This window comes from Trachemys scripta, chromosome 2 (genome assembly GCF_013100865.1).
Source record: "Trachemys scripta elegans isolate TJP31775 chromosome 2, CAS_Tse_1.0, whole genome shotgun sequence".
NCBI classification, from domain to species: domain Eukaryota; kingdom Metazoa; phylum Chordata; order Testudines; family Emydidae; genus Trachemys; species Trachemys scripta.
The window spans coordinates 31,283,358-31,308,823 of NC_048299.1; the positions used below are offsets into that span (position 1 = coordinate 31,283,358).

The window sequence follows — 25,466 nt, forward strand, 5'->3', positions numbered from 1 at the left end:
AACAATATATTAGCAAGAAATATTTAGAGAAACCATGAACTCTTTTTAATGGACCACCCTTTCCAGTTTCTGTTCTTTTAAGGAAGTTTTTCCTATTCATGACTCATTTCACTCTTTGGCTAACATCAAGGGTAATGGAATAACGATTAAGCACAAGAATGTATTTTTTTTTCAGGATTTGTCCTCCTTCAAAAATCTTTATGAATTTTCTGTATAGTCTTATGTAAATATATATGGATATAAAAGCTTGACACTGTGACAAGGTAAAAAGTACAGTGGTAATATCTGCTTCCTAGTAATTTTAAAAAATGTTCCCTTTGATTCTTTAAGTTTAGGTTTTGCTGGATACTCCAGACTCCCTATCCAGTTAAAATGACATGCTGCAGGCAGCCAATTACACAGAACTGTTAAGTGAAATTAATGAGATCACCCTTAGATTACACTTTGTGTTTTATTTTCATTTTATAGGTCTGTATGAGCTGCTGGCTGCATTGCCAGCCCAGCTGCAGCCACATGTAGACAGCCAGGAAGACCTGACCTTCCTCTGGGATATGTTTGGTGAAAAAAGCCTTCATTCACTGGTAAAGGTAAACCACATTTAAGTCAGATTCTCTTTGAGAAGAGCATATGGAAAAATGTTTTGAGTGCCATCTAGAAACCAGTGATCGAACTGCTGCTCAGCGAAAACAAAACAGCTTTGTTTCAACTAACTCTGCTTCTGTCAGGGGTGGAAGTTGTTAAATAAGATTCTACCAAAAATACATAGATGATTTCATTTAATAGTGATGTTCTGGCAGTATACACTAATGCAGCAAACATATGTTGTTTGCCCTTGTTTAGAAAGAGAGAATACTAAATAGTAGCAGGAAATCTGAGATGTCTTTATGGTCAACATTCAAGACCTGGAGTTTAGCTTAAATAAATAAATGTTCACAGCAAAAATTAGAAGGAATATGTTTTCTGAGGTCAAGTGTGGCAACAGTTCAGTAGCCACATTAATTTAAAATAATTTCCTTTAACAAAGTAAACTGAAATTCTAGTAAGCTGTTCTGTTTGTTGGCTTGCCTGCACTGGAAATTGTGTTTTGCATATAAATATATTGAACTAAAGCATGACTGTAAAGTAAGTTTGGAAGAATACTGCAGTAAAGTGTCCTGCTATGAAAATGATCAACAACCAGAAATCAAAGCATGCCATGGAAGTATGCAAAACAATCTAAATAATGCTCATACAGCTTAAAGCAGTAAAATAAGACCAATGAGCTTGTTAGAAATGTACCATGCCTACAGTATGGTAAGTCTTGAACCTCTAATATAGGGATAACTCAAATTGAAAGAAAATTCTGAAGTCTCAGCAGAATCAGGAGGAGGAGTAACAATCTACACCACAAGTGCTCATAATTCAGCAAAATTTGTAACAGTTGTCAATCTGTAGTACCACTCAGTGTATTGTCCCTCTGATAGTATTTTAAGCATAATTGAGGAAATCTCTATGGGTAGCATTGTTCTTAAATCCTTTATAGTAACAATGAATTAATACTTATTTTATAGCAGTCCTCAAAGGTGTGACCTAATATGTTCTGTATTTGGCTTATTTACGTGGAAACAGTTACCACAGACACAAATTTGCCTATCCTGAGTTCATGGACGTGGTGCAGCTGTTAGTTTAGCTGCTGTAACCTGAAAGGGTAGAGGGAGGTAATGAAACTTGATAAAAGTAGGATGACCTCCAAAAGTAGTACAAGCTTAAGTCGGACAAATAGTTACTATGAAAAATCGTTACTGGATGGTAATTGAACATAAGCAGTAAAAGTAACTTCTGTCATCCCATTATACAAATGGTTCAGAAATCAGCATTCAAAAATCATGAGTCAGGCCCCAACAACTGAGTCTGGCTTAAAAATCATTATTCTGTTAAAAACAAATTTTTAAGGCGTTTTTTTGTTTTTTGAGGCCATGAGGTATGCTTGAAGTCACACTTTCAAGCTTCACTCTACGACCATGTGAGATGGAAACTTTTTTTTTTTTTGGAAAGCCAAGATTCCTACATAATCACAGGTCTCTAGGTGCTAGGATTTTTTGTGGAAAAAAAATCAAATATCATAACAGCTGCTAATGCTAGATATGAAAAGGAGACTGCAGTGTTTTCAAATTAATTTGTTGATTTTACAGTGTAATTTCTGAGTGTTACAGTACAAGCCAAGGAAAAAGGGATCTTTATTGCAAGTTATAATTTTATAAGTACTGAGATAACTTGTTTTGGGGAGACAGGCAGATGGTCTTCTAATGATGGTAATAATTTGGAAAACAAGGCTTCAAAGAATTACTTTTTACTCAAAAATGAACAGAACCTTTTTGTCAATATTTGATCAGAATTATTTTCAGATTATCAAAGGACTCTTTACATATCTTAGTCTTCTCTGGTAAGAGATCAATAACAGCAACAAACTAGAAGGAACAGTATTCAATTATCATTCTCAGTTGTCCTATGGGCTTCACCCCTGTGCCCCACTGACCTTTCTAGCCACTGTGGATTTCATTTCACCTCAATAGGATCACTAAAAAGGTATGAGTTGTTCACTGGTGGTTGTTCCCAGTTTGGTTCTGCAATAATGTGTTATTAACTAAACTAATCCAGAGATGAAATTGGGTATTAATGAGTTCTCTCTTAAGGTACATGTACACAGCAATTAAACACTCACGGCTGGCCTGGGTTAGCTGACTCAGGCTCATGGGCATGGGCTGTGGGGCTGTAAAATTGCTGTATAGATATTCACACTCAGGCTGGAGCCTAAGCTCTAGGACCCTGTGAGCGGGGGAGGGTCCCAGAGCTTGGGCTCCAGCCCAAGCCTGAACGTGTACACAGCAATTTTTAGCCTTGTGAACCTGAGTCTGCTGACCTGGGCCAGCTGTGGCTGTGCCATGAATCTTTTATTCCAGTGGAGATACACCCTTAGACTCTGATCCTTCCAAAAATTAGGTGCATGTGTAATTTCATACATTTGAGAAGTCACATTGAAGTATAGAGATTCTACTGTATGCTCAGCCTCTCCAAGGTAAACTCAAGGTAGATTTCATTCTTGATCCCTCAAATCACACACTTCCTCTTATATATTAATTCCATTTGGAAAATTGTGTTTCCTAGATTTTTTTTTTTTTTTAGGCCAAAAGAAGGACCATTGTAATCATCTAGTCCAGAGGTGGGAAAACTATGGCCTGCGGGCCGCATCCAGTCCATCAGACATTTTAATCCAGCCCTCGAGTTCCCGCTGGAGAGCAGGGTGTCCCACTCCAGTGCTCCAGCTGGGTAGCGGGATTGGGGGCTTGCCCCATTCCGCGTGTGCTGTGGCTCTGCGCAGCTCCAAGAAGCAGCGGCATGTCCCCCATTCGGCTCCTATGCGTAGGGGGAAGCTGGGGGGCTCCGCATGCTGCCCCTGCCTCAGACAGCACCCCTGCAGCTCCCATTAGCCAGGAACCACCTGTGGACGGGGCAGCGCGCAGAGCCGTCTGTTCGCATAGGAGTCAGAGGGAGGATATGCCACTGCTTCTGGGAGCTGCTTGAGATAAGCGCTGCCTGGAACCTGCACCCCTGACCTTCTCCCGTGCCCCAACCCCCTCCCCAGCCCTGATCCCGCTCCTGCCCGAACCCCTCAGTCCCACCCCGGAGCTACCTCCCGTACCCTGAACTCCTCATTTCTGGCCCCACCCCAGAGCCCACACCCCCAGCTGGAGCCCTCACCCCTCCCACACCCCGACCCCCAATTTTGTGAACATTCATGGCCTGCCATACAATTTCCATACCCAGATGTGGCCCTCGGGCCCACCCCGATCTAGTCAGTGCAATCAGGTAGGCAGTGGGAGGAAGGCTGATATTTTAAAGCAGAAGGATGCACTGTAGCTTAGGGCCAAATAGTGTTTCAGTACTGATGTGGCTTTTCTTTTAAATCTACACAAAGAGAAGAAGGAAGTTGGAGGAAAAAGCATTTTGAATTAGTAGTAACTTGATCCTAGTCATTCTGTACACGAGGTGGACAGAGCTCCTCATTTAGGGACAAAGCTCATTTTTTAGGAGACAAGCTTGCTCTGGCTAGTATTCGTTATTAGTGGTAATGTACAAGCAGCAATTTGTAGAAGCTATTCTTCAGGCTGCAAACTGGTCAGACGGCTTGTTTTCTAAAGGCCAGACAGCTTAAAAAGCTGCAATAAATAGAAAAAAATTTAATTTTAAAAATGATCTGCTACTTTGTCTACAAGTGTTTCATGTGTGCATATATAATTACAGCATTTTATGTAAGAATGTTATGCTAGTGTGTACGATTTGCTACACTGGTTTTCTTTTTTGGATCTCTCTTCATTCAGTTCTATTGGATAGAAATATCCTTTCTGTGAACTTGGACCAGCTTTAAAAGGTTAGAGATGGAAAAGTTGTATTAGATCATCCAGTCCATCCCCTGCAAATGCTGGATTGTTCCCTATAGTACATTCCTGTTGTAGTAAGTAAAACCAGCAAAAACTTATGCAATCATTCATTCTTTCCTCTTTCTCTCAGACCAGGAATCAGTCAGTTTGATTTTAGTTTGCAAAGTATAGAGCAGAGAAAGCCCACAACTATTGTTGGTAGTTTTGGAAGACAAAATTGACTCTCTGAAAAGTGAGTGTTTGAAGTTCGTCTTTGTCTGCTTCACTCAGCTGATTTCTTCCTCATTTCATTACATGACTCACTTAAGTTCTACTAGAGGCCTTCATCTTATGATTTCTGCATGGTGGAGAAAGCATAAGTCCCAGTGTTTGTGTATAGACTTGTAGCAAAGCATAGTGAAGAGATGATCTCCAAGATTATTAAAGTACTTAGATGGTCACAGCCCAAAATAGTACAGCCTCATAGACTGGTTAGAGAACTTGGGCGGGGAGGGAGGGGGGAGAGGAAGAGGAGAAAAGGGATGTGAACAATTCCAGTGTTACCGTTCTTTAAAGAATTAAAGAGTATCAATTACAGAATATTTTCATTTGGACTTAATGCAAATTCTTCTGTTCTTTTCAATTTGCCAACTTGGCTCGGAGTGAGCCCTTCACCACCTCCATAGTCTTAAGCATCTCTATTTAGGATTGGAGCAAAGTATGGTTGAAAAGGCTAAGTACTGGGCTTCTAGCAATTCATGCATTACCTTTAAATGCCCTTAAAATTCATATCTCCTTCTTTGAGAAAGAAATGGTTAACATCAGATTTTTCTAAATACTGCAATAGAATGAACGAGGAAAAGGTGTACTGGTAAATTCATCTTTGAATGTTATGTTAACCAAAATACATAATGCCGTTTCTTGGGTGTATGCGTGCAGTCAAGTGTTTATTCTGGAAGTTGAAACCTTGGAATAGCACTGGTATTGGAGCACCAAAGACTGGGTTATTGAAGGAGTTGTCATTGTGAGATTTCCAGAGATTTTCAAGCTGTACATTTACAGATTCCATGAGATAGAAACTGAGAAAGCTCAAGGCTGCTGTTACTTTTTTATCTTTACAGAGAAAAATAAAGGAAATGTTTAGGAAAAATAATATTAGAATAATATTAGAACAGTCTAGAAAAGGCTATTGTAGTAAGGCTGTTACAAAATAAAATAATTAGTGAACACTCCATGGATCATGATAGTGATCTGCAGTGAGGTATAGTCAGAGTTTCTTGAGATACCAGTTGGCTGTAAAGAATCTTAGTAAATTATGCCTCCCATGTGAGGGAAGTAGGCCATGTTTCTATATGCTCACAGCAAATCCTTTGGGGCAGGTTGTTAATTGTCTGAAATGCTATTTGCTTTGGCATGGGGGGAGAAGGGAAGGGAAGGAAGCCAGACCATGTGAGTGTAAGCATATACCACCTGGCCATATGTAGAGGGAGGTGTGAATGAGGTAGATGGCAGCAGCTGGTAACAATCTATGGCCAATGAAAGGTAATTGTTCAGCATGCTCTGTAGGGGAAGCAGGCAAGCTTGCTTCTTACGTGATAGTTTACATTTTTCAAGCATAGAAAGCATGCAAAACTTACTGAAGACATAAATTCTGAAGTTCCAGAGGAAAGCTGTTACTTCTGTAATGCAGACTGTCCAAACAATATACACATGTGGTCGGTTTTACAGAACAGGGGAGAGAGTTTTACTGCAGTTAAACTTCATAATATCGATATATGAAAAGTCATAGACAAAAATTTGATGGGTAATTGAAGTGTATCTCTTAAATCTAAAGCCGTGTAAGTCTATGAAATGTTTACCTTTGTCAAAGTGTCTCTTTTTTTCCCTTTACTGTTCAGTGAATTATTTTGGCGAGTCAGAGATATCTAAAGAGGTGCCGCACAACCTGGCCTATAAATCTTGTTGGTGTTTTCAGCTCTTCAGAGAACTGAAATTCTATAGAGAGATGTAAGCTTGGTGGTACTCTAACTTAGACCATATAAAGGAATATTAAAATGTGTTCTAGTTGATCAGGACAGTTACTTTACTAGCGGAGGAAATTAAGACTTTTGTCATTCTTTGGTATAACTCCTGATTTCTTTACGATTGTGGGCACCATCTTTTTTTTTGGAAGGTTGAGGTTAAGTTAATTCTAGAAATTCTCTTTTTATGTAGTTTTTTAAAACACAGAGCGATGCAGTGGAATTTGACTCTTCTCTTGGTGTAAAATATTGATATGATATGGTCTGATTCCAACATCTAAATGTAACGTTGACTTTTATAGCACTCTTCCTGCTTACGTTAAGGTAAAAAACTACTTATTAAATGGACATCTAGAAAGGAGGACTCCTCATGGCTGACAAAAGTGCAGACTTTGTGGCATTTTAGGAATAAACTTTCAGATAAAAATACATTCAGATAGTTAATTTTGCCTTCCTTAAGAGTATTACACCCAGCAAAGGTGGTATGCAAAATATGTTTTCTGTATTTTTACGTAAGTTTCTTTAAATTTAAAGTACTGCAAACTTTTATAGCCAATGTACGTGATTTTTTAGAGAGTGGCACAATTCGCTTGGAGATTTCATATGCTGGCTGCAAACTGAGGAGGACCTGGAGGCTATTGGCTACCTTTATGCTTAAATTTCCATGGAAACAGTGATCAGATCAGTCAAAATAAAGTAATTGAAGGTTTATAGAAGATAGTACAGAATCTTTATCCTGTCCAGTCTGACATCATTTCCATGGAAACATGAGGAGGAAAGCAACAGGCATCCAGCAGATGTGAGTGAGAATTTACTTATAGATTTCACATTCTGGCTGCTAGTTGGATGATGTACATGTGTTGATCTCCTGTAACCAGTTTTGCACTGGCTTTAGAAGTCTAGTAGTTTAATTAGAGGGTTTTTTGTTTTGTTGTGGGTTTTTTTGGGGGGGGGGTAAGAGGAGGGGTTTGCTTAGTCCTCAAAATTAAAAAAACAATAAAATGGGTTACAATTTCAAACCTAAATTAAAAATAATAAAATCAGCTCTTCAGGTATTACAGTTGTAATAGGTAATCACCCTTCTTTGATGATTGAAGACAGAGTTGTTGCATCTAATGTTTGTGTGTGTGTGGTATGTGCACATCTTTGTTTCTTTAAAAATATTCAATATATAGAATATCGTCTTGAAGTTGTCAAAAGGTCTGAATAGTTCAGTAAGGTCAGATGATTCCTGTGATGTATCAGTCTTAATTCTGCATTGCATGTTCACACCATGTTGTATAAAGATCTATACTAGCTTTGTGGGATTAGGCTCCTGTCACTTGTGCCTTTGAAGATCTTTCCCTGGATTTTTACAATTTATTAATCTGTGTCACCTTCAATTTATTCAGAAGAGTTGAACTGTCAAACGCGGTTCTGGTGGAGAAAATAACATATTTGTGGCAAACTGAAGAAAGATGCACTAAAGTTGGTGCCACATGAATGCATAATGCAGTTGTGATGTCACTACTAAAATATTTTTTACATTATAATTATAAGTAATGCACACTTACCTTATGGTCATGCATGAAGCAGTAGATTATATGTTTGTATGCCTTTGTCCTGATTTCTATCAATTGTATTCATGTTAAATTCTTGTTTGTTGTATTTTTAAAAACTTGTATTTGTATTTTTCTTGAGAAATCAGAATTTTTGAAATTGTACTATTTTTTGGGGATGGAACTTTTTTGAGTTGAGGACATGGTATCCATCTTTAATAGAAGACTCAGTACGTTTGTTTTTTTTCAGAGGTTCTAGGAGGAAAATAGTACTTGACGTTTAAAATCTTGTTATGAACCAGGGAACTCTTCATGCCAGCTGGCAGAGGGAACAAGGGATGCATAGGGTTTTACAGGGATCCCCTGAGTCGAATATTTGCATAGTAGTTCACCAAAGGGCAGCGTGTGAGAGCTCCACCCAGAGCCAGTAGCCAACTGATCATCATAATCATTGTGAAATGTCTGCATGGAGAATATTTAAGGAGTTATGTATCGATAGTAAAAATTATGTTCTTAAGGTCTTGGAGTTAAGGTAGGTCACCAGGAGGTGACACACCTCAGAAAGGTTCCTTTCAGGCAAGAGGCAACAGACTCGTATCTCCCTGTCTGGCCATTTGTGCATTGTGTATTGTATGCCTCACAGTGTGTGCCTATTTGCATATTAAGCCAGAGGCTAAATAAAAGATTATAAAATCTACAAGAAAGAAAATCTACAGGATGAAACAAACATTTGGGGGGAAAGGGGGTGCCATGCTTATGAATAAAGACAATGGATTGTTCTAGTATATTGGGGTGCAAAGAAATGCACAGATTCCTTCACCTAGGAGCCAAATGCACAGCATGCTTGTCTCATGGAAGAAGGGTCATAGCCAACCTGGCTGTAAAGCCTGCAGGGATTTTTGGATAAGCAATGCTTTATTAGATACAGAGAGAGTCTTGTTAATTAAGTCAAGGCTGTGGAATGATTATTTTCATTTTATTTTATATGTAACCATTTATTTCCAATACATCTAATTGCTACTACTGGAATCTCTATGCTTTGTTATATAAATTTATACTTGATTTCACTATAAACATATTTAATGGCTTATCTACACTTGAAACGCTACAAAAACAACAAGGAGTCTGGTGGCACCTTAAAGACTAACAGATTTATTTGGGCATAAGCTTTCGTGAGTAAAAACCTCACTTCTTCGGATGCATAGAGTGAAAGTTACAGATGCAGGCATTATATACTGACACATGGAGAGCAGGGAGTTACTTCACAAGTGGAGAACCAGTGTTGACAGGGCCAATTCAATCAGGGTGGATGTAGTCCACTCCCAATAATAGATGAGGAGGTGTCAATTCCAGGAGAGGAAAAGCTGCTTCTGTAGTGAGCCAGCCACTCCCAGTCCCTATTCAAGCCCAGATTAATGGTGTTGAATTTGCAAATGAATTTTAATTCTGCTGTTTCTCTTTGAAGTCTGTTTCTGAAGTTTTTTTGTTCAATGATAGTGACTTTTAAATCTGTAATAGAATGACCAGGGAGATTGAAGTGTTCACTTACTGGCTTATGTATGTTACCATTCCTGATGTCCGATTTGTGTCCATTTATTCTTTTGCGGAGGGACTGTCCGGTTTGGCCAATGTACATGGCAGAGGGGAAACTAAAACCAAAAGAAACTACACCATCTGCTCAAGAAACTCCCAGCTACAGTACGGGAACAAATCTACATGGACACACCTGCAGAACCCCGACCAGGGGTATTCTATCTGCTACCCAAGATCCATAAACCCGGAAACCCTGGACGCCCCATCATCTCAGGCATTGGCACTCTGACAGCAGGATTATCTGGCTATTTGGACTCTCTCCTCAGACCCTATGCTACCAGCACTCCCAGCTATCTTCGAGACACCACCGACTTCCTGAGGAAACTACAATGCATTGATGTTCTTCCTGAAAACACCATCCTGGCCACCATGGATGTAGAAGCACTTTACACCAATATTCCACATGAGGATGGACTACAAGCTGTCAGGAACAGTATCCCTGATGAGGCCACAGCAAGCCTGGTGACTGAGCTTTGTGACTTTGTCCTCACCCACAACCACTTCAGATTTGGGGACAACTTATACCTTCAAGTCAGTGGCACTGCTATGGGTACCCGCATGGCCCCACAGTATGCCAACATTTTTATGGCTGACTTAGAACAACGCTTCCTCAGCTCTCGTCCCCTAGTGCCCCTCCTCTACTTGCGCTACATTGATGACATCTTCATCATATGGACCCACGGAAAGGAGGCCCTTGAAGAATTCCACCTGGACTTCAACAATTTCCACCCCACCATCAACCTCAGCCTGGACCAGTCCACACAAGAGATCCACTTCCTGGACACTACAGTACAAATAAGTGATGGTCACATAAACACCACCCTATACCGGAAACCTACTGACCGCTATACGTACCTACATGCCTCCAGCTTCCATCCAAGACACATCACACGATCCATTGTCTACAGCCAAGCCCTAAGATACAACCGAATTTGCTCCAACCCCTCAGACAGAGACAAACACCTACAAGATCTTTATCAAGCATTCGTAAAACTACAATACCCACCTGGGGAAGTGAGGAAACAGATTGACAGAGCAAGACGGGTACCCAGAAATCACCTACTGCAGGACAGGCCCAACAAGGACAATAACAGAACACCACTGGCCATCACATACAGCCCCCAGCTAAAACCTCTCCAGCGCATTATCCACGATCTACAACCTATCCTAGAAAATGATCCCTCACTCTCACAGACCTTGGGAGGCAGGCCAGTCCTCGCTTACAGACAACCCCCCAACCTGAAGCAAATACTCACCAGCAACTACACACCACACCACAGAAACATCAACCCAGGAACCTATCCCTGTAGCAAACCTCGTTGCCTACTCTGTCCCCATATCTACTCTGGAAACAGCATCACAGGACCCAACCACATCAGCCACACCATCAGGGGCTCATTCACCTGCACATCCACTAATGTCATATATGCCATCATGTGCCAGCAATGCCCCTCTGCCATGTACATTGGCCAAACCGGACAGTCCCTCCGCAAAAGAATAAATGGACACAAATCGGACATCAGGAATGGTAACATACATAAGCCAGTAAGTGAACACTTCAATCTCCCTGGTCATTCTATTACAGATTTAAAAGTCACTATCATTGAACAAAAAAACTTCAGAAACAGACTTCAAAGAGAAACAGCAGAACTAAAATTCATTTGCAAATTCAACACCATTAATCTGGGCTTGAATAGGGACTGGGAGTGGCTGGCTCACTACAGAAGCAGCTTTTCCTCTCCTGGAATTGACACCTCCTCATCTATTATTGGGAGTGGACTACATCCACCCTGATTGAATTGGCCCTGTCAACACTGGTTCTCCACTTGTGAAGTAACTCCCTGCTCTCCATGTGTCAGTATATAATGCCTGCATCTGTAACTTTCACTCTATGCATCCGAAGAAGTGAGGTTTTTACTCACGAAAGCTTATGCCCAAATAAATCTGTTAGTCTTTAAGGTGCCACCAGACTCCTTGTTGTTTTTGTAGATACAGACTAACACGGCTACCCCCTGATACTTGAAACGCTACAGTGGCAGGTCTTCAGCCCTGCAACTATGCTGCTGTAGCGCTTCAGTGTAGACACTACCTATGCCAATGGGAGGGGTTCTCCTGTCGGCAGGTAATCCACCTCCCCTAGAGGTGGCAGCTAAAGAATTCTTCCGTCGACCTGGGACTGTCCACACTGGGGGTTTATCTCAGCTTAACTACACTGCTCAGTCAACCTAACTTTTTGGTGTAGACTAGGCCTAAATGTTGTGTGTTAAGCGGAGCAGTGATCTTCGATGGAACTTGTAAACTGTTTCTTTAGAAGTACTGAATCTGTGAATATTGCAGGTGTCCAGTAGATCAAGGACTGGACGCTCCAGGGAGACACTGAGGGCTCTGGAGTTGGGGTGGGCCACTTGCTAGCCTGTAGGGTAACAGTGAAGCCTCAAGGCCTAGAGGGGAGTGCCTATGTTGCTTGTGGCCCAGGAAGTTGGGGAGCTGACCCACAGCATGCACAGACAATGCTTCCTCATGCTAAAGACAGGTGATAGCAAAGTGCCTCATGACCCTGGGGGAAGCGTCACTCTCATATACCTCTCCATCATACCATTTGTATGGCATGTGTTGGGGAAAGGTCCTGCACTCACCTGCAGCAAGAAGCGTAGCGCCGCAGCTGGGAGGTGGGAGTGGAGCGGGCTGGGGCCGGGCTGCTCCGCTTCCCACTGCCGATGAGTGTGGGGGGATCCCTTCCCCCAAGCTCCCTCCCCCAAGCGACACGGCTGGGACAGGGGCAAGGGAAGCTGAGTGGGCTGCTCCCGGCCCCCCGCTAATCCCCCGGGCCGCTCTGGGAGTTCAGGCCCCCCCCCACAGCTACTGCCTACTAGACCCTGCAGGGGGAGCCCCTGACTGCCCCCGAGACCCTCTGCCCCTTATCCAATCCCTCGGCCCCAGCCCAGCACCCTTAACACATTGCTCAGAGCAGCGTGTCAGAGCTTTACCGCGTTGTATGCAAACCCGTGTTATATCGGGCCACTTTATATCGGGGTAGAGGTGTACAAACAAACTTGTGAAAAGCAAAATGAAGAGGTGAAGTATGTTCAGCCAGATAAATGCATCAAATCAGAGGTGTGAAAAGTTGGTTTATTGGCTATTTACTTGAAACTTGTGAATTAATCCTCAGTACGGTGGACTGTGAGAAGACTCTTTGGTTTAGGTTAAAATCCAGACGGGCATTTTTTGGGAGCAGTTGTAATCTATTTACAGTTTCTTCTGGGAGACCTCCAAAGAATATCAGTAATCCAGCCAAAATGTAACAGATAGAAAAGTAAATCTGCTATCTTCTGGGACAAATAGTTCTGCAGTTTCATTGTTTCAAAGGAGGCAAAATGCCAGCCTAGTGACAAAGTGTATGCAGTAATTAGAAGGTAATGCACAAGTCAGTGATCACATCCAGTTTTTCTTTCCCTACTAAAGGTATTGTGGTGGTGTTTACTTAAACTGAAGTAGATAGCTCAGTGGTTGGAGCATTGGCCTACCAAACCCAGGGTTGTGAGTTCAGTCCGTCAGGGGGCTATTTATAGGGGGAGGAATAGCTCAGTAGTTTGAGCATTGGCTTGTTAAACCCAGGGCTATGAGTTCAATCCTTGAGGGGTCCATTTAGGGATCTGGGGCAAAAATCTGTCCGGGGATGGGTCCTGCTTTGAGCAGGGGCCCTGATATTCTATGATTTTCCTTTAGCTAGAGTGATTGCTTTTAAAAAAATGCCATCCTGAGCTTCTGTTTTCTAAAGTGAAATCTTTCTGAAGTTAAACTTGCTTAAAATGCTTGAGAATGAGCCATTCAAAGATGCACAAACATGCATTACTCTGGGTAGAAAAGATTCTGACTCCTTTTTACTGGTCTGATATGGATTAGTTTACTTGTGAGTCAGAGACACTCCCAGGTAGGAAAATATTGAGACATTCCCTACAATTATTGTCCAGTAGAATTTTGTTAGTGAGTTCTGAGCAGGCTAAAAATGGAGAGAGAATAATAAAGAATACAAGTGTCCATATTGCTGCAGCTTAAAGTGTGTGCTTCCTGAACTGTGCTGCAGCGTGTGTATTGCATCTAAGTGCACAGTTCCTGATTTAGTGGAATATGAGTGAAAATCATCCTTGTACAGAAGCCAACACACCACTTAAATCTGCCTAAACAGAAATCTCTCTGGGCAGGAATGAATTTCATGCAATACTATCATTTGCAAATTTAAATTTTTCCTGTCTTTCTTAACTCAAACCCATTTTTTTTCCAATCCAAAGGAACTATTCCCCAGGGACAAGACCCCATGCTATTTTTTTATTTTTCACACTTCAGTTCTGTGTGCTTATTATTCCGATGATCATTTTTTTAAAGCTGTAATTATTAACAAACAGAAGTGACGGGGCAGGTCAGGATTTTTTTTTTTTTTTAACTTTTTAAGTTGGCAAATGTTGGTTTGTTGATACTGAAGGTTTTTGCGGGGAAGGGTCAGATTTGACTAATTTTTCATTTAGAAATACAAATTCAAAATGGTCAAAAAATGGGATATTTTGAGATTTTGACTTTGCCCAGTTTGAGGTGGATGCAGTTTTTGAAATCTCAGATTTTTGTGGTTTTGGAAGACAGTTTTCCACCCACTTCTAAAAATTGCAGTTTCCGTTCTCTCATAATTCATAATGGCTGAAGGGATTTTGCTCAGGCTTTCCCAAAATAAAATTTTAAATAAATTTTGGGGTGGACTCTAGGCATTGCAAATTTTAACCCCAAAAGTGAATATTTCAAGAAGTTAAGCATGTGAAAATGGATGATGAGAAGCTTCCTTATAGACGTTTTCAATTATAGCTCTCCAAACACTTCATAAAAGTGTAGGAGAGAGAGGATGATCCAGTGGCTAGGGCTCTAGCCTGAGTCTTTGGAGACCTGGGATTAATTCTATACTCCACCACAAACTTCCTTTTTGTCCTTGGGCCTCAGTTCCCCATCTATAAAATGGGGATAGTAGTCCTTCCCTACCTTACAGGGATGCTATGAGGATAACTATGCAAAAGATTATTAGGTGCTTCAATACTGCAGTAATGGAGGCCATATAAGTACCTTGGATAGATTAAAAATATGTAAGTAACTCCAATTTGCACATGGGGAAATTGAGGAACAGAGGTTAAATGACTTGCCCAAGATCATAAAACAAGTCAGTGACAGAGCTGAGAAGAGAAACTTGGTGTGCTGACTCCCAGATGTAATACAGGCAAACATTTTATTATTTAAGCACCAGAAATATAGTTGGTCCATAAGATATAAAATAATCTGTTCTGTGGTACAGGATAGCAGGCCTTAGTCAATTGTTAATTTCATTTACTTCTCAGTTTATTGGGTGCATCCATCTTTCTGGATTGGTACTGGGGAGATCTGTTTTAACTTGAAAACTCATTTCCATTCAGAGAATCCTGAATCAGACATTTCCTGATGTTAGCTTCAGGTTAGTGGATGGTTCTACTGATGGGCTTTCTTTTTTCTCTCCACTTGAGTCTAAAGCTAAATAATTGTTGTTCCCATGTGCAAGAAGCTTTGGAGCCAACAATTCTTCTTTCTCTCCCTGTGGTTCTTTTTTGTCAGATAGCTGAAGTGTAGGTGTCCAAACCAGATTTCTAGGTATAGTGTGACCTTTTACGAAGAACACTGTGTTGACTATAAAAAAACAAAAAAAGTGTTCTTGTTTTTTGTCTGTTGAAAAATGGATCTATATGTCTGCCAAATCCGTCTTTCTGATTTGCTTCTTGTTGATATTTGCCAGAAGTCCCAAACTGCAATGCTTACATGCCAACAGTGATTTCATTTGGTTAGTGAATATAGCTTTAGCTCCTTTTCTTAGCCTTCAGCGTAAATGAAAAAGAAACCTCTAACAGATATGTAGGTTGATTGCTTCACTAGTGCTGTATATTTAACATAGATATCTCTTCTTTCCATAAAATAACTTGAGTTGTAATGTCCTTTATAGATTAGGTTTCATAGAAAATGAGCAATTATATTTTTGTTGAGCTCAATTCAGGGCCGGCTCCAGGGTTTTGGCCGCCCCAAGCAGCCAAAAAAAAAAAAAAGCCGCGATCGCAATTGCAATCGCGATCTGCGGCGGCAATTCGGCTGAAGGTCCTTCAATCTGAGCAGGAGTGAGGGACTGTCCGCCAAATTGCCGCCGAATAGCTCGACCTGCCGCCCCTTTCTGGAGTGGCCGCCTCAAACACCTGCTTGCCAAGCTAGTGCCTGGAGCCGGCCCTGGCTCAAGTACATTGTTTAATCAGGAGCAAACCATAAATCATGGTACTACTTGAGTTCCAAAATCTTTCAAACATTCTAGAAAAAAGTATTCAGTGGTTGTAATCATGTCAATGTGACATCTGAAACACTGATAGTCATATTGAAGTTATCAGCATGTCATTACAGCTAACTACTGCTCTACCACAGCACGTGCCAAGCAACAAAATGTTTTTAGCTGCGTGCACATGCTTGTATATTTTAAACATTCACTTTTCACCAGTTTCTCAGTTCTTTTTTTAGTTTTGCTGTTTGTCTCTCCCAATTGAAAATAATGAGCTCCTCCCTTCTTTCTTTATCACAAACAGCCATTGAACAGGATCTTTGGCCTGATGGTTTCCTCTTCCCTTGCAGTAGCCCTGCCTCTTTTGTTTCTAGTCTCCGTTCTGCCTTTGATGTGGATACAGTAGCGAAATGCGGACAGACACATGCACGCCACAACTTTTATTAAACTTTAACACGGGAGAGGGGCACTGCATGCCCATTACCCGTATTCTCCTATACCAGGTGTTTAATTGGTTCCAGTGGGGGGGGCTGTGGTTCCTTATTACAGTCGCTTTCAACCTTTCCAGACTACTGTACCCCTTTCAGGAGTCTAATTTGTCTTGCGCACCCCAAGTTCCACCTCACTTAAAAACTACTTGCTTACAAAATCAGACAGAAAAATATAAAAGTGTCACAGCACACTATTACTAAAAATTGTTTGCTTTCTCATTTTTACCATATAATTCTAAAATAAATAGATTGGAATATAAATATTGTACTTACATTTCAATGTGAAACTTGAGTCTGTTTTTCACTTGTGAGCCTTGTCTGAAGCCAAAGCCCAACCGCCTGTGGCTGAAGCATGTAACTTAGCTTTGTGGGATCCCCTGTGGCGTGGGGCTCTGGGCAGTTGCCCTGCTTGCCAACCCCTAATATCAGCCCTGCACTTGTGACCCGCCCTAAACCTGTCCCGTGATCCCCCAGGGGCTGCAACCCCCAGGTTAAGAAACACTGATTTAGATGAGTTGAGTACTCCCGGAAGACCTCTGCATACCCCCAAGGATATACATACTCCTCATGGAGAACCACTGCCTTACCATATAATTTGTAACTCGGGAAAGGCTCTCCTGAACCTACTCCACCAGGACTCAGCTCTCTGAGTCCTAGTACCCTCTCCCCTGCTAGGGTGGCAGAGGGTGCAGAAGGGTGAGGACCTTAGCCCGCCAGGGCCACAAGGGTCTGGTTTCAGCCTGCAAGGGTCACAAGATCTCACTCTGCCTCATCAGCCCAAGACCCATCACTTCTGGCAACCTTTGAATTTATCCTTTTAACTGCACTGGTAACCAGCCACAGAGGGTGGCAGCGACTAGCTTGGTCGTTCCCCCACAACCATGCTGCCTCATATCACAACTCCTGCCCAGGCTGGTCGCTTATGTTCTTTAGCCATATGTCAGCACCACATCTGACAACTGTATGCCGTCATCCCTGAAAAATTCAGGCTGATCGTAACGGGTGTCTCTATGCTGTATCACTGAACCCCATGTCTCCAGGAATATCTTGGTGACTGCCATATTCACTTTGTAGCCTTGTTCACGTACACTGAGGTCTATAGCTCCTCTCCCAATCTGCCTTGTGAACATTTCTGACCATATTAACCTCACTTCTGGCCATGATTGCATAATCAAACTAATATATTTATTGATTCAGTTGCAGAGGTTGACCCTGATACAGCCCCTAAGATGATTCTCCCTGAGGTGAATAACCAAGACGTGAGGTGGGTCCGCGTTGTTTGTCAGTGAGTGCAGAAGTGGCATGAGCTGATCCCAGTGCAGGAGTTTTCTGCTGAACCAGCGGATGCAAATCGCTTAGGCCGTGAAGGCCAGCTGAGACCTGTCTGTTGTCCTGGTCACCCTTTTGTGTGCCCAATTCACAGTACAGTGCCTGCAAATCCAAATGTTGTGAATGCTCTGAACAGCCCATGAAAGAAACAAGTGCAATGGGTTAGTTGCATTTTACTGTTCCCTGCCATCTTTTCCTGGGTGTGGAGATGAATCTTCTAAGACCTTGATTTCTAGCACTCCATTGCTTGTTCCTGCCACAAGCCAAAACCTCCGCAACCACTGATATCACTGTCCCACTCCTGAAAGGATAAGTACGAAATTTTTCTGGGTCAAGATCTCAGTAGTACAAGGTTTTTCTCAGTACTGTGCCGAATTCAGGAAACTGCCATCACTGTGTATGAACAGCAGGCCATGCTGTGAGCCCTGGATTTTTAATAAGGTTCTTATTTCCTGTACGGGGTACAAGTGTTGATCTGCATATTCCTTCAACACCACATAAGCCCTCCACCTGTCCCTTCTGCTTTATTTTAGGTACTTTAAGTGCAGGGACTTTTCTTCTACCTATAGTTGCACATCTGTTAAGTTTAATGAATACTGGGTCCTGTCAGGAGCTGCCGTAGGCACCAACTCACTCACTCTAAAAGTGCCAAAGAAAGCAACAACAAATGCCACCTTAAATAAAATGGCCTCTCTCCCACAGCTGGAGACCCACGATAGAGCTGTTAATAACCCTGTAAAGGTTTCCAGTGTTATGGGTAATCTGTTGTCCGTCTCTCACCCATCCTTCCTGGACCATCTTTCCTAGAGCTTCTGTACTATGAAATGCCTGGATGGGTTTGGGAAACACGTGAACCTAGTCAACTAGCCAACCAGAAATGGTGGAGGGAACCAACCCACAATGAGTCAGAGACACCACATACTGTACCTGATGAAGGCTTTCCTGTGCCCTAAATTCTGTGAACTCTGAAAGGCTGGCCTTATAGGCCCCCAGCATTCATGGGCAAACACATCTTTGACTAGTCCCATAGTTTTTATGACCTAAAGTTCTAGAGTTGTTGGGGCATCATCCAGGGATCCCTGCTGGCCAGCGGGTTGAGTTCCCAGAATCTGTTGTCCTGAAATTGAGAGAGCGTATTGGCACTCCTGGACATGCTCGGAATGTTAAACTGCAGGCAGTGTATAACAAAGGCCCTCACCAGCCTCACTCTTAGCTGACTGTCTGTTCACAGTATGGACCCCATAGGTTGGTAGTCACACTAGAAATGGATTTTTTTGTTCTGAAAGTTTTCTCCCCAAATTGCCACCAGTATAGGAAAAAAATTGATACCAAACTTGATACCACTCTTTTTGAAAGTACACCCCAAAACCTGTGCCTCCTGAAGTGTCAGATTGTATCTATAGCTAGTCTTGAGCAACCAGTCTGAATGCCATATTGAAACCCCATTAAATTCTTCCATGAATCTTTCCCACATGCCTGAGTTTTCCTTCATTTCCCATGTCATTCTGACAAAGTGGTGGGCTTTTTGCGCTCCAGAGGAGGCAGATGCCACACATAAGCTCTAGGGGTGTTAGCCACCTAGTCTCCTGCCTGTATTTTGTTAGGAATGCTGCCACCTGGCGACGGAGGATCCCTCCCTAATTGCTCCATATCCCTTTGTGGGATATCAGTCCCACCACATCGGTGACAGCATCGCCCCCTCGTCTGAGAGGAGCCCACTCTTGTCAGGCAGACTGCCCAGCCTATGGGCCACTAATGCCAATTATTTTTGGCAAATTACTCTTTATCCCTTAAGGGGGGGGTGTCCAAAGGATGAGTGACCTGGGTGTCACCCTTGTCGCTGAGCACCGAGGCTCACAAGCAGGCTCCTGCCAAACTTTACTGTCATATCCCGAGGAGGCTCGCTGGACTCTTGGTTGGTTATGGGAGTGAGACACAGGTCGAGGGCCACTCACTCACTCCTCATGATCCTCATCCATCTTGATGAGGCTCAGACCTTTGCTATTCTGAAACTCAGACCTTGAATCTCTCCCATAGACCTGTATGAGGGTTTCAGGATCCCATCCGGTAGGAGCACACTCTTCCGACTCATCACTACCCGCAAAGTGAACTGTCTCTTCCACGGTCAGGCCGTTCCACCTATCTCCATTCCTGTGAACAGCGAGCCCATCCTTCCCTATGGGGCAGTGGTCCCAGGCACACAGTTCCCCAGCAAAGTTGCCCAAATGAACCCTTGCCCACCTCCAAGGCCACCATTATCAGGGGTTCCATTAGGACAGGCCAGGATCCCTCAAGTGCCTTTATGCAGCTGAACACGCACCAAGCTGAACTTCTGTTTCAACCTGTTAGCTGGTACCTCAGGAGAGAAACTGCACCAGAGTTACATGAGGTCCCCTATGTCAGGATTTCCTCACCCTTCAGTTTACTCTGAGCTACCCATTACTAGGTTAGCACTAGGAGGGTTCCTTTTATTTTTCATTTGAGGCTACCAAGGCAAGTTCCTGACACGTCAGATAACAAGGTAGGGGGCGAGTGGTGGTGCCCCCCTGCTCCATATATGCCAGGTTGGATCTTTTTCAAGCAAATGCATGTCTTCTCTTCCACCTTCCTTCGCCCCAGGAAGGAGTAATCAAACAATGTTCTACAATGGGCCATGATTGTAAGTGTAGTAATTGGAGGGATTACTCAGCCACCTGGTTCTTTTCTAGACCTTTATTTCCCCTTGCATATTCAGCTTCTGTCTTGCTCTTCAGAGCAGGGAAGCATCCTCCAAACAGAGGACGTTATTCTTCCAATCACTCATCAACGCACCTGTAATCAGAGAAGCTTATGTAAATATTTCATTTCTCCCCTGTGGGGGGCAGACTGTTTCAGCACTGCAGCTCCCATCATATTCAATTGTTGGGTATTGTCATATTCTGGAACTGAGATACTTTGCAAACTTAGTTCCATCCTCCCAAGAGTCAGATTTGTGCCTTTCCCAGCTCCTTCAAAACAGATTGTTTAGCAGGGTGAAGAGGGTTCTGTTTAGTCACAATCAAACAGAGGGTTAACTCCAACCTGGCTTTCCCCTTTTGCCCTGTTCATGTACTTAAGTGAAGAGAATGAAGCAGGAAGCTCCAGGCCAGTTGGATTCCCTAAAAGGAAGTCAAATGTGTGATTGCATGGGAGACAGGAGGTGAAGATGCGTTGGAATAAGAACTTCTCCACAACAGTTAGAGCTACAGAAAGGAGGGATGGTAGTCCAGACTGGGGGAGGTATTTGTGTTTTTTTTATTTCTGGCTGTATAGGACCAGTTTTGTCTGCAGCAAAAACTGTGCTGACAGCTTCTTAAGTAATTAAAAAAACAAGAGAGAGATCCAAGAAAACTGTTCTTGCTGGTCAGCCAGCTTACCAGCTCCTTCCTTAAGCACAGTTCCCATTAAAGTAAATGGGAGTTTTATTGCTGTGAGGGGTATTGAATGGAACCCCAGTTCTGTTGGCAGAAAACTTGCCACCTCACTCTTCATCCAGCCTTCCAGACTGTCATAAATCTATTTAACCCCAAGACTCCTAGTGATGATCCCTTAAGCACTTTATTTTTAACTTCTTATTCTATATGCTGGATGTATTTTTCTACCTATTTTGCCTATTGCTCAGTCAGCCTTTTATCCATCATCATTATCATCATCATCATTATCATGTTCCTATTATGCCTCTGATGTTTAGGGCAGAGAGGAAGCTCCTCCACTCCTGTCTGTTTCTGGCAAGTCTTTCAGTGGTTCCCCAGCTGTGCCCCAGGTTTTTTCAGCTCGGCTTCCACAGCTCTTCGCCATGTTGTTTTCACTTGCCTTCAGGTGTCCATTTTATTGCTATTCTGGTGATGGAATCAGTTTCATCCGAAGCACATGACTGATCCATCTCCAACGCCTCCTGGCAATGATGGTGCTCAGATCCTCTTGGCTGCACTGTGTCAATAGATCTTGGTTTGAGATTGTTCTGGGCCAAAAGATACGGAGGATTTTTCTGAGGCAGGCTGTATGGAATGAAGACAGTTTGGATGTGTCATACTTTCTCATTCCCCAGCATTCTGCACTATAAAGTAGTGTTGAAAGTATGCAGCTCCGATAAATCTTGAGTTTGGTTTTGGTGTTGTATTTTGATGATTTCCAGACTGTATTTAAGCTCCTGAAGATGTTCCTGGCTTTATTGCTTTTGTTTCAGATGTCCTGGCTTGTTCCACCTTTTATCCATGACAGTCCATTAATCCACTCCCCTAGTGCTTACAGGGTTTCTTAAAAATCCTTTTGGTAAATACTTTATCAAGTCCCTTTTCAAAGTCTACATGAATCAGTTCTATTGGTTCTCCTTTTACCACTCAACTCCTTCGTAACATTTCTAGCAACCTGGGCATGTTTACCCTTGGGAATGCCTGGCTGGTTTGTCCGTGTCTTTTTGGTTTATCCACTGTCTTTAACAACTTTATACACTAGTTTGCTTTTGTATAGTGGTAAGGTTCCCCATTCTAATTCCTGGGATGGTGGTTTTCCAAAGACAGGTGTATTTAGTGTTGTGTAAAGATATTTTTAGTGAAACTGAGGTAATCTAAATGTGCTCTTTGAGTTTGTGAAGCTTCCATGAAAGTGCATTGTTTTTTGCATCAATTAAAATGTCATTGAAACTGGGTAAATCATTTTTCTCCAGCACGAATATGGTGATGGGAGAATTAACGTGTTTTCTTTTATTATCCTTGTGGTACTGGAAATAGGGAAGCACAGCTAACCAGACACTAAAAGTCCAGTTGGCTGCAGTGCCAGTGGGGCAAGCAGGCTCAGTGCGGCTCCCGGGAATGGGCCAGCTTGTCCTTCTGGTTCCTAAGTGGAGGGGCGGCCAGGGGGGCTCCGCACACTGCCCCAACTCGCAGGTGCTGCCCCAGGTGCAGGCTCCGCAGCTCCCATTGGCTGGGAACCGTGGCCAGTGGGAGCTGTGGGGGTGGCGCCTGCAGGATGGGGGCAGTGTGCGGAGCCCCTGGGTCACCCCTCCACCTAGGAGCCAGAGGGACATGCTGCCACGTCCTGGGAGCTGCACAGACTTCCTCCGTCACAGGGAAATGCTGGGGCATCCTAAGGTCAGCGCCGCCCAGAACCCGCTCCCCAAGCCCTCTCCTGCACCCCAACTCCCTACCACAATTCGGAACCCCCACCACCACCCAAACTCCCTCACAGAGCCTGCATCCCTTCCCGCACCCCAACCCTCCCAGCCCAGAGCCCCCTCCTGCACCCCAAACCCCTCACCCCTGACTCCAACCCAGAGCCTTCACCCCAGCCAGAGCCACCCCATGTCCCAGCCTGAAGCCCTCTCCTGAACCCTGAGTCCCTCATTTCTGGCCCCACTCTGGAGCTGTATCCCCAGACCAGAGCCCACACCCCAACCCTCTGCCCCAGCCCAGAGCCCCCTCCCACATCCTGAAACTTTCAGTCCCTCCCTCCAGCCTGGAGTCTCCCCTGCACCCCAAACCCCTCATTCCCGGCCCCCCCCAGAGCCCACACCCCCATCCAGAGTCCTCACCCCCTCCTGCATCCCAACCCCCGTCCCATCTTGGTGAAAATGAGTGACTGAGCGAGGGTGTGGGAGAGCGAGCAACGGAGGGAGGGGGGATGGAGTGAGCGGGGGCAGGGCCTTGGGGCAAGGGTGTTTGGTTTCTGTAATTAGAAAGTTGGCAACCCTAGGGTGGTCCCAGACATCTAATAATGAAGTTGCAGCCTGATTAAAACCATATCAATTGTCTCCTGTTCTTCTTTCAGTATAGCTCAGGGGCGGCAAACTTTTTGGCCTGAGGGCCACAGCGGGTTTCCGAAATTGTATGGAGGGCTGGTTAGGGGAGGCTGTGCTTCCCCAAACAGCCAGGCTTGGTCCCGCCCCTTATCCAGCCCCCCTGCTTCTCGCCCCCTGACGGCCCCCTCGGGACTCCTGCCCCATCCAAACCCCCTGTTCCCTGACGGCCCCCCGGGACCCCTGCCCAATCCGCCCCTCCCTGTCCCCCGACTGCCCCCTGCCGCCCAATCCAACCCCTCCTCTCATTCCTGACTGCCCCCCTGAGACCTCTGCCCCATCCAAACACCCCTTCTCCCTGACTGCCCCCGGAATCCTTGCCTGTGACTGCCCCCTGCCACCCCATCCAACCCCCCCCTTCCTGAGTGCTCCCTCGGGACTCCTGCCCTATCCAAGCCCCTTGTTTCCTGCCCTCTGACCGCCCGAACCCCTATTCACACCTCCGCCCCCTGACCACCACCCCGAACTCCTCTGCCCTTTATTCAATTCCCCCTGCTCCCTGCCCCCTTACCAGACTGCCTGGAGCACCGGTGCCTGGAGGCGCTACAGCCATGGCTCCCAGAGCACCAGGACAGGCAGTCATGCCACCCGGCTGGAACCACACATGCCATCGCGCAACATAGAGCACCGGGTCAGGCCGCGGCTCTGCAAGAGCCCCGCCATCCAGAGTATTGTGCCTGGGGCACTGTGAGCTGAGGCTGCGGGGGAAGGGGAAGAGTGGGGGAGGGGCTGGGAGCTAGCCTCCCAGGCCAGGAGCTCAGGGGCTGGGCAGGAGGGTCTCGTAGGCCAGATGTGGCCCGCAGGCCGTAGTTTGCCCACCTCTGGTATAGCTGGACAAAGGGAAGGGAGAGAAAGCCAAATGACAGATAGTCTTCCGCTCCTTTCCATAATATCCTTATACATTTATTTACCAGTTTAAAGTATCTTTTTATAACATGTTCCTTAAAGACTGGAGGTGAAATCCTGTCCCACCTGAAGCCAATTGGAATTTTGCTTTTGACTTCAGTTGGTCCAGGATTTCATTGAAGAAATTGACCTGATCTTCCATATCCCATGTGTTTGCCTCTATATCTTTGTAGAATTAAATTCTCTATATACACCCCAAATCCTCCTATTAGAAATAAAGAACAAACTGAAATCTTAATTCAAAGTATGTGACTTTTTTTTTAATATATTCTCAGGTGCTTTCCCTTCTGATTTAGGCACCATTCAGCAAGGCAGTTAAGTACATGCTTAACTTCAAACTTGTGATTAATACTATTGTAATCAAAGTTAAGCACATGCTTATGAGTGTCGCTGATTTAGGGCTCTTAAATCTGGAATGTAATCAGGAGAAGAGGACAGGACATAGTACATTTATTTTAAAAATTAGCCTGCCTATTGTCAGAGGCTGGGTGAAATTCTGACTGCCCTCTTAGGCCTAGTCTTCACTTACCGGCTGGTCCGGAGGCACGCCATCGATGTTCTGGGATCGATTTATCGCGTCTGGTTAAGACGCGATAAATCGATCCCGGATCAATCCCGGAAGTGCTCACAATCGACGCCGGTACTCCAGCTCGCCGAGAGGAGTACGCGGCGTCGACGGGGGGAGACTTCCGGCCGCGTCGGGACCGCGGTAAGTCCGGAGTAAGGTACTTCGAATTCAGCTACGTTATTAACGTAGCTGAATTTGCGTACCTTAGTCCGAAGTCCGGACTAAGTGTAGACCAGCCCTTAGTTTTGACATTAAGCAAAACTTATACTCATTACTTGCTAGACTGACTTTCTTGCTGGCTACTGGTGAGTGGGAGACTACCTCTTCTATCTGTTATTCTTAACTCAGTCCCCATTTAGATACTAAATGTCATATCTGCTAGAAAATCAGTGTGCTTACAAAAGCTCTGTATTTAATATAGGTCACATCTTTCCAATATAAAGAAGAACAGGAGTACTTGTGGCACCTTAGAGACTAACAAATTTATTA

The 25,466-nt window shown here is 43.9% G+C and overlaps 1 protein-coding gene across 4 annotated transcripts in view; it reads left to right on the top strand.

The window, feature by feature from the left end:
• MPP7 (membrane palmitoylated protein 7) overlaps positions 1-25,466 on the top strand; it is a 292,487-nt gene that overhangs the window by 124,546 nt on the left and 142,475 nt on the right. For 3 of the 4 annotated variants that reach the window (XR_004644410.1, XM_034760180.1, XM_034760179.1), the window contains one exon: positions 469-587. Coding sequence is in view for 3 of the 4 variants with exons in the window: in XM_034760180.1 (XP_034616071.1) it covers positions 469-587 (119 nt within the window). In the remaining variant the exon portion in view is untranslated. The remainder of the gene's footprint in view (positions 1-468; positions 588-25,466) is intronic. The other variant, XM_034760181.1, reaches the window with a different exon arrangement.